We start from the raw sequence: 17,461 nt of genomic DNA on the forward strand, positions 1-17,461 counted from the left end.
GTCGGTGATAAAAATGATTCCCGAGGTAGCGTTGAACGTGGATGACGTCGCATTGCTCTGTCAACGGTATACTTGTGGAGTAAGCACGATGTAGGCAAGCGACGAGCCTATGGAGGAGGGCCACATAGGAACCATATCGTACCATTGTAAATAGGGCGGCCAGTCAGCTACATTGGCGTTTGGCATCATGAGCTAGTATACTTATTTTCCACAAAAATGTTTTAGGTGTTAAAACTTAAAGTTACTATGATATTGGACATTGGACATTCCCATAGGTTGGACAAAGAATGTCTGATTTTTCTCGACACAGTAGACATTCCCATAGGTTTGTTCAGGGAATGGGAATGTCCAGTGTTGAGAAAAATCAGACATTCCCTGTACAAACCAATGGGAACGTCCAATGTCCAATATCAAACTAACTTTCATATCTGAAGGGCGTGTGTATTAGAATATCGACGGCTGCACAGTGGTTTGTACGGGTTGATGTGGTTTGAAGATAAGAAGGAGCAAGTGCACGTAACGAGTGGTTTTAAATGTAAATCGCTAACTGACTGGTAGCCAGTGAAGAGAGAGAAGGACAGGTCACATGGCTAGTCTTCTCAGTGTAAGTAACCGGGCGGCACTATTTTCGAGTCGTTGTAATCTACTAATATCTTTCTGGGAGGCTGCAGAACAGAACATTAAATGAACATTAAATGAGTACACAATAAAAGTTCGCTTGTGGCACAAGTCGCTAGTAACTTATTACGCCCTTTATACTCTGGTTTAAATAACGGCACTCACGAATAGGCCTATACATGTATACAGATATCGGCATAAATCTTCAGGAGAAGAGAAGTTTTTTATAGGTTGGAGAAAATAGCATTGCATAAAATGTAAAAGTGATTAAAATTCAAGTGGTTAAAAGTAACGCTTTACATAAAAATTTTACAAGTTTTAAAAATGTAAACTAAATATCCAAATTTTACCCTCAATACCAAAAAACCCTAAATTGTAGACCAAATGTTTTGAAGTACACTAAATAACAAGACAAACTAGAAACACAGCCTGAAATTACTGTTTCCTCACTATAGAACACGAAATCTCTGAAATGAATATTTACATATATCATCCTGACAGTAAAATACCCTGTCGGTCAACAAATAAGCTTTTTATAGGGCCTATATATATATATCACTTTTCTGGAAAGCCGCTTTTTTTAATCAATTTTACAATCAACAGTGCCCCTCATTATAATAATATTAATAAAACATACTCGCAGTAATGTTTATTTTTTCCCAAAACAATTATTGTAAGATTCTGTTTTGGTACGAAATTAAAACTTGCAGTGTTTTCTACTTATACTGAAGATTTGAAATTTACTTTGAAGATAACTTGCGTTTCGGAGATATGTCTAAATTATGTCACATTACTCATTTTGTTCTGTCCAATGAAGTTTACAGTTTATTTGAAAATTTATGCAATTACCATGTTTAAATTCTAAATGATCGCGCATTATTATGATTGGGTTCTTTACCTCCTTGGTATTTCTTCGAGTTCTAAACTTGAGGAAAAAAGCTTATCTTATAAGGCCACGGTTATTTAACCGTGCAGCCTCAGAGTTTGCAGCTTCAAAGTGCAATGGGTTTGTTTTCAGAGAAAACAACTTTAACAGAAATATGAAAGGGCTGTGTAGCATCGTGATCGAAATATTGACAAAAATATATACCAGTGTCCTTAATTCAAAAGCCCTGACAAAGGCACCCAAGCTCGACAATAAAATAAATTAAGAGCACTGATGGTATATATTTTTGTCAATTTTCAGTAAAAATTGTACAGTTTGTTTTATATAACGGGTTTTGCCCTTACCCAACGTACATATTAATAATAAATACTGTATGCTCAGTGCTCGTCCGAGAGCTTGCGAAAAAAAAGTCACAAGCCTACTCGGGTGGGACTCGAACCCACGACCTCTTGCTTACACGGTACTGATCCAATTCTGTAACATTGACCACTTTGAACCATTTTAGGCTTCTGTCTGTTTGCTGATGGAAAACTTACGCAGTTTTAACGTGAATTGTCAGAAACCTGTCTAAATCAGTAACCTCATTCAGTAAGCCTTTCCAATGATCTCAAAGGGTGCTGGTGGCGTAAACATGGCGGTTTGATTGTTGTGGGAAATCCAATTGGACAGAATAGACGGCAAGAATAGACGGCAACAATTATTGTTTTACGTAATCGAGATTATCTCCGCAACGCATTATCGGATTTAAATGAAGTTTTCGAGTTTATAAAGATAGCATTTAAACCTTGGATTTACACTTAAAAACCTTAAAAATTATAGTTATTATAATCTGACAGTTATTTGGGGAGAAATTAAATGTCACTTTGGTTAAAAAACGATGGAAATACTTCGTTCCTGGTAATGCGGAATATGCTTGAAGAAACACAGGCCTGTGACTAGGACTTTTCGGGGGAGGGGCCATCTTCAACAAAGAATTGTTTTTTGGGAGGGGGTTACAAGTAAATTCCCGAAGAAGGGATTAACTGAGGCGACCAATACCTTATCGCGACATTTTTGTGCGCAAAATGTTCAACTATAGCTCAAAATCTTTCCTTGCCTCAAGCGCCAACCATTTGGTCGCGGGGGGGGGGTGCAGACGCACCCTCTGCACCCCCACCCCCGTTATGGGCCTGATAACACCCATATATAAATCTGCAATCAAGAAATTTTATACTTCATATTGAAGTAATCTAAGTTTGTATAAACATTTAGAATAGGAACCATAAGGCGTTTATAGCCATCCACTGAGAAGATTCATAACCTCTTTCACTAAATATAAATTGAAAAACAAATCATAATTTCATTTTTTTCATTTGGTTGTATCACAAATACACCTAAAATCCCTCACAAATAATCTTCCCGTTTCTTACACTTGCGCGTATATACACTTTTCATGTGTTCTGCTCATTTTTTCTGTAACAGAGTATAATTTTCAACTTAAGTCGAAAGCTCCAGCGCTTTGTTTCCTAAATGTTCAAAGTAAATATTCCGTTGCCATTTTAAATACTTGCCCCCCGCTTTTTCAACGACATGAGTCTGGATTTCTTTTCATTAGTTTGAATGCAAACTGAAACGCGAAACGAGAAAAAAAACTGTCCCGCAGAATCAAATTGTTTCCTGCTGCTATAATCTCCAAGCGACATCAAGTCTTTCTTTGTGAGAAGTTTTGGCCTTGGTGATGTTTTTCTTTCTTCCACGACTCCCGTTGCGCGACATTCGTACATCGAACTTTATGACTCGATCAAAAAACACATCTCTGGAAATCTGCCAAACCGGACGGAAAGAGGCGCCACGCCGCACCGTGTGTTTCTTCACATAATTTTAAGGGGTTCAGGTCAATTGCCGACTGTGGGATCAATGTTGCGTTCAGACTTCCACATTGCATGCCGATGAGCCTTCCTAATCAAGTTAGGCCTACCGCGCATGTTCCGGACCATTTGAACTCTGGTTCTTAGACTGAACTTTCTATTGATGTTTTAAATCGCACAGTTGTTTCTGCTGTCACGTATGTAGAGTTGTAGCGGTGAAACATCTACTTCAAGAGAACCATCACTACATTCAGAAAAAATGTTTCCTTAACCAAACTAGATCCACAAACATCAAGACAAAAACAAAATACTGTCACTTTGAAATATTCCTGCTTAAAAGTTCGTCCGTTGATTTATATCATGCCACTCCTTGACTAGTTTCTGCTGACATATATCCCCCTCAAAAATATTCCCTGCACCAATGCTTCGAATTAATGCTCAGCAGGAATTACCCATTCCTTGCTCTGTCCCAGCCTCTTTCATGTCAGCTCCGCCCCCTTCTTCAACATCTGTGTTGTTGTCGTTAGAATCAACCTGTTTGTAGGAGACCTCCTCGTCCGTTGGTTCCCGGGCTACTCTGTAGTTCCAGCCCCGCCAATGAGGGATTCTGAATGGTTCACCGGCTGAAAAAGGAACAGAAACACAATTTTATGGGGGATGCATTTGCAAAACAGAGGGTCGGAATTTTAACGTTATGTTTAAGTCGCTTTCCATATTTAATTAACCCCGATTTCAATATGTGTTTACATACATCCTAGGGGTTAGGGTTAAATGAAACAGTGAATCCGTTCAAGATTCAACAGTGATTTCGATCTGATGTAAAGAACTTTCACAATGAAAAAGTAGCATGCGATTCGAAAATTCAAAACTTTCTGATGGACTTAACAAAACAAAGATAAGACAGTCAGTTACTGTCACTTTCTCGGACAGTGCTCATGCATAGGCCGACATGCACACAAATTATCAAACGCTCGTTCTAGACGGTTCCCGCTAAAAGCATGCGCGGAGATTTCTTGTCACATGTGGGGGATGGAAGATTGACTTCTGAAATCATCTTGTGCGGAGCTTGACAAAAGCACTAGTTCAGATTTCCACCTCAATTAAGGGGGGGGGGTGATGGTTCCCCAACAGGTGGGGATATATCCCCCATCCCCCTCGGTGCTCAGTTGTTGGGCAAGACACAAACCCTGGCTGTACTGTAAGAGACACCGGTAACAATTTTGACACCAACCTCCCAACTCCTCTCCTTCTTTGATTGTCTCCGGCATGTTCATCCCCAGCGTCTCGGGCAACAGCAATGAGGTCAAAGCGGCCATGAGGGCCAGTAGCCCGAAGACAAAGAGCGGGAACGGTTCCCAAACCTCTCGTAGAACCAGCAAAGGAGGGGCAAAGATGCTCCCCAGTCGGGCACACATGGAGGAAAGACCCATGCCAATGCTCCTATATACGAGGGTAATAAGTTTGAGGCTAACCTCGAACTCTGTCTTTGCTAAAGAAGATAGGCCTACTTAACGATGTGTACAAGAAATCCAAGTCACGTCCTTTGGGGTTGATTTATGTAAGACGTCTGTTTACTTGTGCGTTTTTTGGTATTCAAACTTAACCTCTTACGTGCAATTTTACAAGAAACCGTCAGACTTGTAACAAAGCAAAAAGCCAAGGAGCAGTACGTTTCCGTTTAGAGCTTAAAAAGCAACAGAGAACGTCGCTCATTTTTGGGTCAGGTACCTGACTGGTGTTGGGTACATCTCCGCAGAGTAAATGTAGATCAGACAGAATGAAGCTGAGATGCCAAACTTTCCCAACATAGCTACGGTCGTTCGTCCCGCCCCAGGTGCTGAAAGACAGAATGATCGACACTGCTTGGCACTTCGATTTATTCTCTTTCCCTTTTAATTTATAACGACTGACAAATATTTAGAATATGTAGTCATTAATCTTCGATCACTGATACGATCATCACATATACACGTACTTATGAACATGGACTTAAGTCATCAAGCAATCAACTGACTTGTTTGCAAAGTTGAAATGACTCGAGTCAGTTACTAATTGTGAACTCTCGTCACAAAATTTAGACTCGTTATAACTCTGCTTGTTTGTGGTCGATAGGTGCGCCGATACAGGGACTAAAAGTAACTAAAACGGATCTAACCACACACCAATTTCCCGTACCGATAAAAATAGTTCCAAGGCAGGCGATTCCACCGATGAGCAGGTAGAGGCTGAGCATAATCCGCCGGCCGTATCTATCGATCAGAGGCAGTATGGAGAAACACGCCGGAATCTCCACGAGCCCTCCGATGAAGAAGGCCAAGTAGTCGTTGGACCCAAGGCTAGAGGTGCTGAGGGACAGGCCGTAGTATACGGCAGCGTTCACAAACCTGGACATACGAGAATGATTATTGCATGCTATAGAAATTGGGCGGGAACCTGTATGCATGTATAGTTGGAGAAAGCATGACCGCGAATTGTGGTTCGACCAGTGCGCAACGCGTGACGTAGTCCCATTTGTACAACCAGACTTCGTGATACTGGTTTTGCGAAGTAATAACAGATATAATTTTGCCACCAGTGCTTAGCATTTTATTGCTGGCCTTGAGCGCAGAAATAAAGTGGTAAACAATCTCAGAGCTATGTCTCCCTCTACCCTCTTTAAAAGCAAGTTTGTATTACAGGCCAGTGTGAAAGCGAAGCAGATTTGAGGTCACAGAAGATTTGCAGCGAAATTTCGCTCGAGTTGTAATGTGTTCTACTTTTGCGTAATACGGGCGATTCACAATAGTGCACCTCGAAGAGTTTTCATGAGCCTGGCCAATCACGACGCGCAAAATCTGTCGACCCTTTCCAAACGCGCATTTCCAAACTCTTCGAGGCATACTCTTGTGAATCGCCGGTATTTAAGCTGGCCTCACAAATCCGCGTTTGTGTTCTCTTTCGCATGAAGTCGTATGAACTGGCCTTTATACTTAAAAAAAACCAAAATTAATGTGCGATTTGCGGCACTGCAGCGTCGCTGCTAACACTAAGACGGATCCAGAAACCGAATAATCAGGATGGAGGCAAACGTTGGGGGGGATATTGGAATTTTTTTCATGTAACATTTTATGACTTTTTTTTCAAGATGTATTTTTGCGTTGGGGAGATGTTAATTATATATAACGGGTTTGCCCTTACCCAACGTATATTAATAAACACTGTACGCTCAGTGCTTGTCCGAGAGCTTGCGAAAAAAACCTCACAAGCTTACTCGGGTGGGACTCGGGCAAACCCGTTATATATAATTTTATGACTTGTCCAAATGGTGGGGCTACATTTAGTTTTTTAACGCTTTTTATCCCTTAAACAAATAATTCTGGCTCTTTTTCAGGGAGCATATCCCCCATTGCCCACATGCAGGATCTGCCCTTGTCGGTAACCCACGGGTGAAGTTTCTGCAAAGTTTTGAAGCCCATACAAAATGTTAGCATTGTTTGTAGATAAAAGAGTATTGTTGGCGGAATTCCTGGTCAATGACATTTCGCACTCAAACTTTGCTCTCAGCCACGCGGCTTCGTCCACATTGTAAGGGCTAGTTCGGAATCAAACGGTTGTAGAGCATCAAAGAACGAGGAAACATAGGACAGGATGGAATGGAACTCACCAGTTAAACATAATATTCAGGGTTCTCTTTCGCAAAATGGGTTTCCGGAAGAGATCAACGAACGAAGTCCTGCCCTGCTCCTGGTTTGTGGTATAATCCATCAAGAGAAAAATAATAAGTGATCAAGCCATCTTCCTAAATCATTCTTAAGACGCAACTGCCCACGAGAGCTGCGATTACCGACTTAAAACAGAGACCATGTGGCCGAAGGTGGTACAGCTACGCACATGTTGAACGTCAGCAGATTATAGTCAAATAATGTCGCAGCAAGGTGCCAATCATACGCGCACTTAGAGTCTCTCCAATTCAAATTGGATATGCAGTGGACGATGCAAACTGCACGAAATGGACCTATGTACATGTACATACAAGTGCTGGTCACAATGTCACCAAGCGTGCCGCCCCCCTTCCAACCCAACTTTCCCCTAATTTTCAAGCGTCCATGTACTTCGGGACTTTCTCAAATCACCATCCCGCAGTCAGGACGCAAATGTGTAAGTCGTTAATCGTGAGGGTCGTAAAAATGGCGGAATCTCTCATTTCCCGCCCTTTCTCTTATCCCATCCACGAACTCGCCAGGCATACATGTACCACACCTGGATGTGATCGTCGGCGCTGAAGAGCTGCTCGGGGAGCTTGGCCTTGTTGACCTTGGCTATTTTTCTGATGATAGCCTCGGCTTCCTTCACCTTTCCTTGCGTGATCAGCCAGCGGGCCGACTCCGGCACCACCCTGTCGGTGCAAATAGGGAATGCAGAAGAAGAAGTCACCTCTCGGCGAGGTGATAAAACTTTTGTGTATGAGGAATTAAGGATATTATTAAAGCGACGGAAGTCTTCCTGTAACACATTTTGAAAGGTCCTATAGGACCAAAGAATGTGGTCTCCAGACAATTGATACCAGAATTGATGTTGACATTTGCGTACAATTCAGGAAAACGCATGGCCTAATGTTTGTAATGGAACACAGTGGATCACTGTCGCTGACTTATTCTTCTGAATGTTATGGCCATTATACAACGCAGTAAGTGTAGCAAGGCTGTGAGGCAGACAAAAGACAGGACTGAAATCAGAGACTGGAATGTTATAACATGTCTCTGTCTCCTTCATTAGGCCACGATTTACGATTCTGAGATCTACAACAAACTTACAACTTGGTATCATACGCAAGTTCAAAATAAATGCCAACAACATCCCTAATTCGTCGATGTTAGTACAATTTGGTGTTAGGTAAAATGTTGCCTTAAGCCCGGCTCATGTGGCGCAAAATTGAGCGCAAATGTGGCGAAGGTCGCCATGGTTGAAAAAGTGGTCCTTTTTTTGCGAACTCGGGTCGCGAATTGCGTTCGCGATCCTGTTCACAGCGAGTGCGAATAAACTCCTGAATCCATACCATGGTCTCACTCCTTGCTTCATATTTTAATCAGGTTCAGTGGGTTTTACTTACCGTATGAGGAGAAAGAAACAAACGATCGGCACCGTTCCCACAACCTGCAGCATCCTCCAGTCCCGAATAAAGTACGCCATCACAGCTAGAATCATGTAGCCGAGGGCGAAGAAGCACTCGGCTACAACCCCGATGAAGGTGCGCCACTTGGGCCCAACGAACTCGGTACCTGGCAAAAAAAAAGAAGATAAATATGGTCATTTGATTAAACTGTACTAGTGTTCGAATGCTAACCAGGGTTGAGAGTTATCAGGCTTATGGTGGAAGATCGATCAGGAGTGGTTCTGGACGGATGCCAGCTTAAAGAATTAGGGATTTATAAACTGATTTCCGACGCCCTGATTTTCAGAAGGAGGTTTTAAAAATCTCGAGAGAAAGAATAAAACACTAACAACATGTAAACAGAAAACAAAACATCCGTTGGAATGCTCCTGAAATTGAAATAGAAATGATTCGATAATTCTTAGGATCAAATGTAAAAAGGGGGATATGGGATAGGCATAAGTTGAATGTGGAAATGTTTGCTTAATCTCAGCAAATACGAGGCACACGTTCTTGGGAGAAAGAAGGCTATTAAGAGAGAAAATGAGGACCGCAGTCCCCGTACAACTACTCCTGAGTGTCCTGGGTAGGGAGAAATCTCACCAATTACAAATGCCATGATGAAGACCCCCATGTTGGCCACGGCGAGGAAAAAGCGTAACGCGATGAATGCGGACATGTTTGGAGCGAATACGATGGCCAAGCTGAAGATGAACTGCCCACCGAGACACAGAAACAACGTCACCTTACGCCCGATCCTTCAGTAAATAAGAGATATTTTTCGTCGTTTGAAAAGTAAATTACATGAACGACACACAATACCAGATTATGTATATCCACTCTCCAAATCCGAAAGAAGGACTCTATTAACAGACAACACATCTTAGAGTGACACTCTCTCCGAATCTAGATTGTTAAAGTTTGAAAAAGAAACTTCTTCGGGTGGAGACCGAGTGAAATCTCTATTCGATGATTACAATCGGAGGCTGAGATTTGCTATAGCGTCTTGTTATTATATTAGACTTTCAGCTCCATTGGTCTACTCACATACTTCGTATTCACCTTACGGCGCCTCGATCGAAGGCTAGCTTGGTTAGTAACATTAACTCACCGATCAGCAAGTAGGCCAGTTAAAACAGAACTGACAAGCACGCCTGCGAAGAAGATAGACTGGGCAACCTCTGCTATATCCTTTTTTCCACACACTAGGTCAAACTGCAAAGTCAAACAGCCAATAAATAATGTTAATTTAAACTACCGTTCTGAGGTTAGTACATGCGCATGTCTGGTTGCAGGATTAATAATCTGACCTGACACTGTGAACTAACTGAACACGATCTCGTTGCACGGCAACAAAGTCTTGCAGGTCTGTATATTCATGTAGGAATGCATCAAATATGGGCTATATCCTCCGGGGGTGTTGCGTTTCTTTTCTCGATATGTTCGAAACGAGTTCGTAATCCTTTGACACTAAAGTTCAATGTATTTTTGTATTGGAATATCATCGGTACAGGTTCAATACTCATTCCCCTGATCATACCCTTCGAACACTGTCGTGCAGTGTTGAAATAAGCTAGGCCTACGCGGCGCCGATTCTGCACAAGTACGTATGGACGGAGTTGGACGCATGGTTGATCTATCGTACATTGTGCAGCTTTTTAAGCCTCGTAAAGTTCCGAGGCACGTAACCTCTCGGTGCGTTTTTATGCATTTAATAATATTTTTACTTTTCTTGAATAAATCGTACTCAGAATGTTGTTCATATAGTAGATGTTCATCGTCTGTGATCTTATAAAAGAGATCAGTAGAAAATTCGAAAGCTTACGTTTTTCGTCCCCCTTTGTGTGAAAACTGGAATAATAAATTTTCTTAAAAGTACCGTTTGAAATTAAACCTAAGATAAGTTGAGTAAATGTGGTCAAGGTCAATATTCGACTATTCCATACTCTTGGAAGTTATTTGCTATCTCTAAAATGCAACATAACACTGAATGGCTGCTGCTGGTATTGGTCCCCAAATGAAAATATTCGGCAAGGAGTAAAACTAAATCTGACTCGTCCGTAGTTCTCAATCCTACAACCTTTGAAAAAAAAACAAAAACAAAAACAAAAAAGCAAGCACTTAATACAGTGTCGATAAATCCATGCTGTTAAAACAAGTGACGGTAACACAATTATGAACTCTACAATGGTAGTAAGCGTACTTGTGCTCTTAATCTACTTAGGGTAGGCCTATTATAAGAAAGCTTGGACAGTGAAGTGCCTTGTCACTTTATTTTTCTCATAAAAACATATGCAGGAGCTTTCACAACTTGAGTTTCGACTCCAACAATTAAAATTTACCTGCTAATTTATAACTCAGTTGTATGTGTTGGTAATTACGGGACCCATGATTTGAAGTATAATTTTTCCATTCAACAAATTTGAACCCGAAACTCTTTTATTTCGGAAAATACTGGGAAAGATTCAGTAAACTGCCACGATTGAATGATACACAGATGCAGTGAATCCCTCCCAATGTTGATGCTCGGCTGGAAACAAACTGATCCTCTCTTTGAGAAATCCCCCCTTAAGCTCTGAAACTCATCGCACCTCTATCTTTAACCTTTATCGGACCAGACGGTGACTTATGTTTTGGGGCGCTTCGCCCGGGTAGCAGGTGGTATACGGAGTCAGGTGCAAGGGTGCCTGCTTTGAGGTCATACATGTACATCAAAAATCTTGGTGGACGCAAACAGTCAGCATCACGTACGGCAGCAAATAAAAACCCACCACACGCCAGTGCACAAACAATTCCGAGGAAGAATCAGATTTTAGGTTACAAATGCCATCATGGCAGTCTGTAAGTCAGGCTTATCAAAGCGTAACCTTCGGGTCACAAGTTTCTAGGGGTCTAGGCTACTTGTGTTATATCTACAGCAGGTATCTGATTCAGTGTTTGCAGTCCTGTATCACGAAATGCTCGATGAGTTGCTACAGATTTCTGATTATTTGAAAAAAAGTGCCTGAACCACTATGGTATACAGCGCCTTATTTCATTGTTACGGTGTCCAGAGCCCAACTGTATTGTAATAACAGAGAAGCAGTTTACGGACGATCAGTGCTGCAACATAGGCCTGGATAGCTCACAAGTACATTTTGTACGAAATACCTTGATGGTTGCAATGGCGAATGAAGATCCATTATGTTTGGAAAACAGTTGACATTCTCAATTCAAATCAGTACTAATAAGTAGTTTGCCTAGAGGTTTCGTGAAGGTATTACCAAAATGTTGCACAACACATTGCGTGTACGGTCGGTTGACCTTCGTATTCGACTTCTATTCGCGCTCACAGCTAACAACACGCTGCTGCATGCCTTATCACATCAAGCACGTTTGCTTATTCCTCAGCTCTGGTTTTAATAATGCTAAGTGTGGCATTCAAAATGCTCTCCGTCATAACAAAGCAACTGTTTACTGATGGATGCTTGCTTTGGGAATACAGCCCACGTTTGCTTTGTCATGTGGGGGAACAGTTATCCTGACGACAGTATACAGCTTCAAACGTTGAAGACGGTCATCTTTTGTTTTTCGATCCCAGTGTGTCAATGAGCTGGTACCATAATGGAGTCTGGCGAAAAAAAAAATTCGCAAAGGCCCGCGAGGTCTACCTCTAGCTTCAAAGTTGTACAAGTATAGGCCTATGGACCTACTCTGTGATAAAAACGAAATCTCAGTCTTGGAGTCTCAGTGGTATGGTCATGGAGGCTCGAAATCAACAAATATTTCAAATTAGGAGAAATGGTGATGAAGTTTCAGCGCTGATTTGGCCTGTGTTTCGTGTCAAATTCTACAGAAGCAAAGCCGGATAGTTCATGACCATTAATCTTTGTCACAGGCCAAAGTTTCTTCTCGTAATTTCACTATAAACGTGCAATGCGTAACCGTTATGGGTTAGTCGTGGTGGGTAGATGATGTCTGGACCTATATGAACACCGCACCAACTTGGCTTGTACTCCATACCAATACCACTAGACATCGAGACAAAGGTCTAGTTCGGGCGGCCTGTTCTTAACACGGGTTTCTTGTTTTCGCGCTCGAACAGCGGGAACACGACTCAAGAACACTGTTCTCGGAACAAGATCACACCACCTCCTTGTCAGGGTTTTACAGGAACTCACGGAAAAACTCATGAGATTTTGATTTTTGAACAGCTGCAAAAAGTAGAGAGATGGTTGCCATAGGCCATGTAGACAATGGGAAGTTTTGCAAAATTAACATTAATTATTTTCCGTAACACAGAAATGAATGTTCCTGTTTATATAGAAAAGAATTCAGCCCATCCAAACCTTAACTCTCGAATAACGTACATGCACGCCGCCATGTTGCAGTTGCTTGTGATAACGGGTTGTTTGTTCGTGGCGTTCGAGCGGCCAACCCGCGCTCGACAAATCGAGCTGTTCGTGAACATACGGGAACAAGCCGCCCGAACTCAGCCAAACTGTGCAAAGGTCTGACCTCCGCCTCTGTGGTCTCTTTAATTCGCAATGGACTTAGCCGTGCAAACTTCCAGCAAAACTGCAATCAGGGGCGGATCCAGGATTTTTTGCGGGGGGTCCGAAATTTAATTCCGTTGCTGAAGTCATTTAACATCTTTGTTTTTTTCTAAACTGAACATTAATAAGTAATTTATGTTTTTGTGGGGTCCAACCTTTTCACGTAGGCCGTGACGTAGGCCAAGGGATTCCTGGCTCTGTGTCCCTCCCCTCAGCCTGAGTGAAATTTTGATATATACACTGACTGGCTGTGTGCAAGTCACGCTTCATTTGCTTTCAGTGCCCAAGTAAATAGTGTCCCGTATGGGACGAGTTTTCAATGCGCTTATTCAGCCTTTGACACGTGCGTCAACGAGAGCGGTTATAGTGTTACGCAAGCAAATCACCAAATATGTCCATATGCTGCAAGAAGGCTGGATGAAATTATGCCAAAATCTTTCTTTTCTTTTTCGATAACCTTCGTTCCCATTTATAAGGACAGCGCAGACGTGAATATGCTGATTCGCACGTATCGGGAATTACTATAAAGAGGGGATTAAAATTTTGAATCCCAAATGACGTTCACCAATTTCTCTTTCCGACATATTCATGTACAAAAATCAGTATGAGCTATGAGGTCCCAGCTTTTTGCATTAAACGTTGACCTTCTCTTGCGCAGCATGGTTCCCGTCTCGTGCAAGTCCCACACGGGATTAACGATCAAAGGCTCAGCAATCACACAGCGAAGCTCAGCAGCCAAAAACGTCACAATTGAAAGATCTGAATAGAAAAACACAAAGTAATCCATCAACGGTCCAGTGCTTTGCTTTTATCCACAAAAGAAAAGTACCGCCGTAACTTTAACCAAGAAGCAAGCCTTTATCGAGGTCATGAAAGACTGGCCTCAGCTTTGTGATGCTGTGTAGGTACAAGAAATGAACCGTTGTACATGCGTGTGTGACGCACTCGTGCCTCAATGCAACACTGGCCACATTTCAAGCGTATCAGTCGTAGATATCAGGTATCCCCGTATAATAATTATTACTATTTCCAAAATGAAAGCGTGTCGAAAAGGCAATGAAATTTTACTGAATCCTGGAACTGTGCCCTATTCATTCTCATTTTCAAGATTGCTTTGTATAATTATTTTTCAGATTTTACTGGAAATGGTTAAACGTTGACAACTGAAGGCACTGGCATTATTGACTATTTCCTGCCAAAACTGCAATGTCATTTTGAGTGGCTGTTGCAGAACATTTTTTGTCTCTATGCAAACTTATTGTGACCCAAAAAAGGTCAATGCCACATTTGAACAGCGTGGCATTAAACGTGACCAAATTTTCTCATACCGTTTGGGAGGGATGTCATTCAAAGACGCCAAAGATATATTTTCCTTTTACATGAATTTACAACGTCATGTGTAATTAGGCCTGCAAAATTGACGCTGTGGTAAAATAACACGCCAAACTGAATTTAAACGAAGTTGCGCGTCACCCGTAGTGGAAACTGGTGTCAAAAGGTTGCAAGACTAATCGGAAAATAAATCAGTCGTCTGTTCTTTATTTATCGCAATCATTAAAAAGCTGTCTTTCTTTTCTGTCTTCCTTTTTATGTACGTTTTTCAAGGTCCATTGGAGTTCTTCCAGGCGTATGAAACTTAACTTCGCATGTGTAGTACTCTTGAACGGTCCCACCATATTTGTATTGCACACGCCGACTTCACGTGGCAAATTGACCCGGCAAAAATATAGAATTTCGTAGTGTCGTGGTTAATGCATACCTCACCTGCTGTGTGTTTGATCGCCATATTGCAGAAAATGCACAATAGAATTGGGCGGCGATGTTTATGTGCCATCTGAATTCATCACCCCCTCTCTTTCACTGAGTTTGTGTCCAAAGTGCACGGCATTCACGGAATTTGAGCCTCTTTTAACACATTCACACCAAAAGAATTGACGGCGACGCCTCAACAAAATTCACATGGGGAAAGAGAGCCTGTCAAACTCCAAAGCAATCATTAATAATTTTGTGTGAGGCAAAGTTAACGGCTTTGGCGAACTCTTTATTTCAATTTCTCGCCCGAATTAAATTGAAATCAGCTGCAAGCAGTAAAATATGCAAGTGTTATCGTCATGTTTAAGCCCAACCAGATCAAATGGAACTTTTGCTTATTTCGAAGTCTACATGTTTTAAATTTAAATTTAACCCCAAAATTGTTAAACCACACAGCGGCGTTAATTTGCAGGTGGCTACTTTCCAAAGGCCGTCTTATTTACCAGATCCTCCATGGATTTTGACAAAGAGTGTAACAATACAAAGTTCTTTTCTTTCTTTCTTTAAATTCTGTGCGGAGGACAGAGAGGGCACAGGAATAGATCGAGGGTGTGAACCCCCAGTTATGCAACTGGTCGCGCTGTTATGTGAAAGAGAAAAAAGTGTTACACCTACATCTTGAACCACCGTGGTATGATACTGGGAGCGGTCGTATTCCCACCCTGCATCACATTCCATAGTCTCGTTCCAAGCCGTCATTGTCATTGTCTCATTATACCCAGCACCCGATGAATTGAATGCTGCCATATTATACTCGTCCTCCAGGACGAAACGCCGGCACTGCAGGAACTTCCCTTCCTCGTCTCTCGGTATGGTCAGGTTCTTGCGGGCCTCCAGACACTCCGAGTCAGCGCCCGGGGCACCGCCAGCAAAGTCACTGCAGTTGGGCTCTCGGAGCTCGGGGACGGCGCACCAATGATCCGTATCCGGCGCGAGAAAGACCTGGGCGAGCTGGTGGTAGCTCATGGGTACGGCCATCAAGCATACGATAAAAAAGGTTAACTTCTGGTACCGACCAAACGTACCAATGTACCCAAGAATTTCGTCAAAATGCATATTCCCTCTCTCTTTTTTTGTCGCAAATTTTTGAAAGGCAGACTGAAGTTCAAACAGACTGCTTATGACCGCACATCTAAGTCGTGTGTGTGGTACTCAAAATGTGTTCGTGATGTACCAGGAATTCACCTTTCACTCATTTGGCACGGCACATAAACGCAAACAGGTATGACAAAGGTATTAGGACTAGACTCCGATCAAGTCTGCATTAAGAACTTCCAAAACGCGTGCCGTAAACTTTCTGACGAGGGAAAGTGTCATTCCTCCGATCATGGACCTGAAGGAGAAAATGTCCGAAGGTTTCCTTCTACAAAGAAGGAAACAGCGTGCTGCACATTATTAGCAGATAAAAATGGGACATTGATTTGTATTATGTGTCACTCTAGAACGCAAGTCTGATTTTAGCGCACGGCACCGTTTTCTCAAAGCATAAACGGCAGGTTGGCATAAACATTCAGTCGAGTCTGTATTAGGCAAGTACTTTGTGGTTAATTTTGCAAATGAATTCGTATAAGCATACGGGGCAGGACTAAAATTCAGACTGGAATAAACACTAGTACCAACAGGCAAACGGGGATCCGGAAGCCCGCCCTCTTTTTGCGCCTGTTCACAGCGTTCGCTAAATTTGAGAGAGATTTTGAACAACTTATGAGAATAAATAGTTGCTAAAATATTTAAATTTAAAAACCACTGAATTCCATAACAAATCCTGAATTCCCATCAATTAATATACCCCAGGCGCTATACTCGACAAGGACATTTTGGAGACAAAGAAACAATGGTGATCGATTACAGCAAAATGTCAATGTCGCAGCTGACAAAACGACCTTTATACGACAGAAGCACGCGTGGGCACAACAACCTTAAGACGTGGGTGGAATATTGGGTGTCGTATTCAAGGGTTCCTGCCTTATCATCGATTCGCATCTTTCCTGCAAACCATTCCTCTCAGGCAAGGTATACAAAATCGACTCATACGCAGTGACGTTGGTTGGGTGTTCATAATTAGTTTTAAAGGAACGTAAACCCAAACCACATTTTCATCGGCACTTAAACAAAACTACGATTTGTCCCCTTTTGTGAATCCTCATTCCTTTGAGCTTATTTATTTTTTGTTAAAAACCAGACGAATTCAACCGTTCCAAAAAGAACTAAAAAAACAAAACCACGAAAACCAAACCTACAGCCTGATGTTTTCCCAAGTACATTACCCGCTCCGAGCGGAACAAAAAAGGGCTTTTTGGGGTATTCACCACATGAGTAAAATATATGCGCGTTTGACGCAGAGCACGCCGCGTATTAAACTAACTTATTATTCCGGCATGTATGGTCTCTGCGTACACACAGAACGCGTGCAAGAACCCGCTTGTAACCACCTGTCTTTCTTTTCGCCTATTAGGGGTGCATTTCAGCTAAGCTCGGGGCAGATATCGCTATTGTGGTATGTAAATTAAACAACATTTGGCACAATCGGCATGATTGGTCGCTGTAAAGTTCGAGCAGACGCAAAATGATTTCTCTGAGTCGAAAACTCCACGCAAACAAAAATAAAAACGATTATGCAATACCACAAAAC

General features: G+C 42.0%; 1 protein-coding gene across 1 annotated transcript; it reads right to left on the reverse strand.

The window, feature by feature from the left end:
• Positions 1 to 2,482: 2,482 nt before the first annotated feature.
• Positions 2,483 to 16,047, reverse strand: LOC110989235 (organic cation transporter protein-like). Its single transcript, XM_022253472.2, has 10 exons — positions 15,445 to 16,047; positions 9,594 to 9,697; positions 9,086 to 9,240; positions 8,441 to 8,609; positions 7,591 to 7,726; positions 6,995 to 7,074; positions 5,527 to 5,735; positions 5,080 to 5,188; positions 4,583 to 4,791; positions 2,483 to 3,974 (listed from the first exon to the last, which is right to left on the reverse strand). The coding sequence occupies exons 1-10, from the start codon at positions 15,883 to 15,885 to the stop codon at positions 3,790 to 3,792; spliced, it is 1,797 nt and encodes a 598-aa protein (XP_022109164.2). The 5' UTR covers positions 15,886 to 16,047; the 3' UTR covers positions 2,483 to 3,789.
• Between the last annotated feature and the right edge of the window lie 1,414 nt (positions 16,048 to 17,461).

This window comes from Acanthaster planci, linkage group LG08 (genome assembly GCF_054643075.1).
Source record: "Acanthaster planci isolate LZ-2023a linkage group LG08, COTS_SCS, whole genome shotgun sequence".
Lineage (NCBI taxonomy): Eukaryota > Metazoa > Echinodermata > Asteroidea > Valvatida > Acanthasteridae > Acanthaster > Acanthaster planci.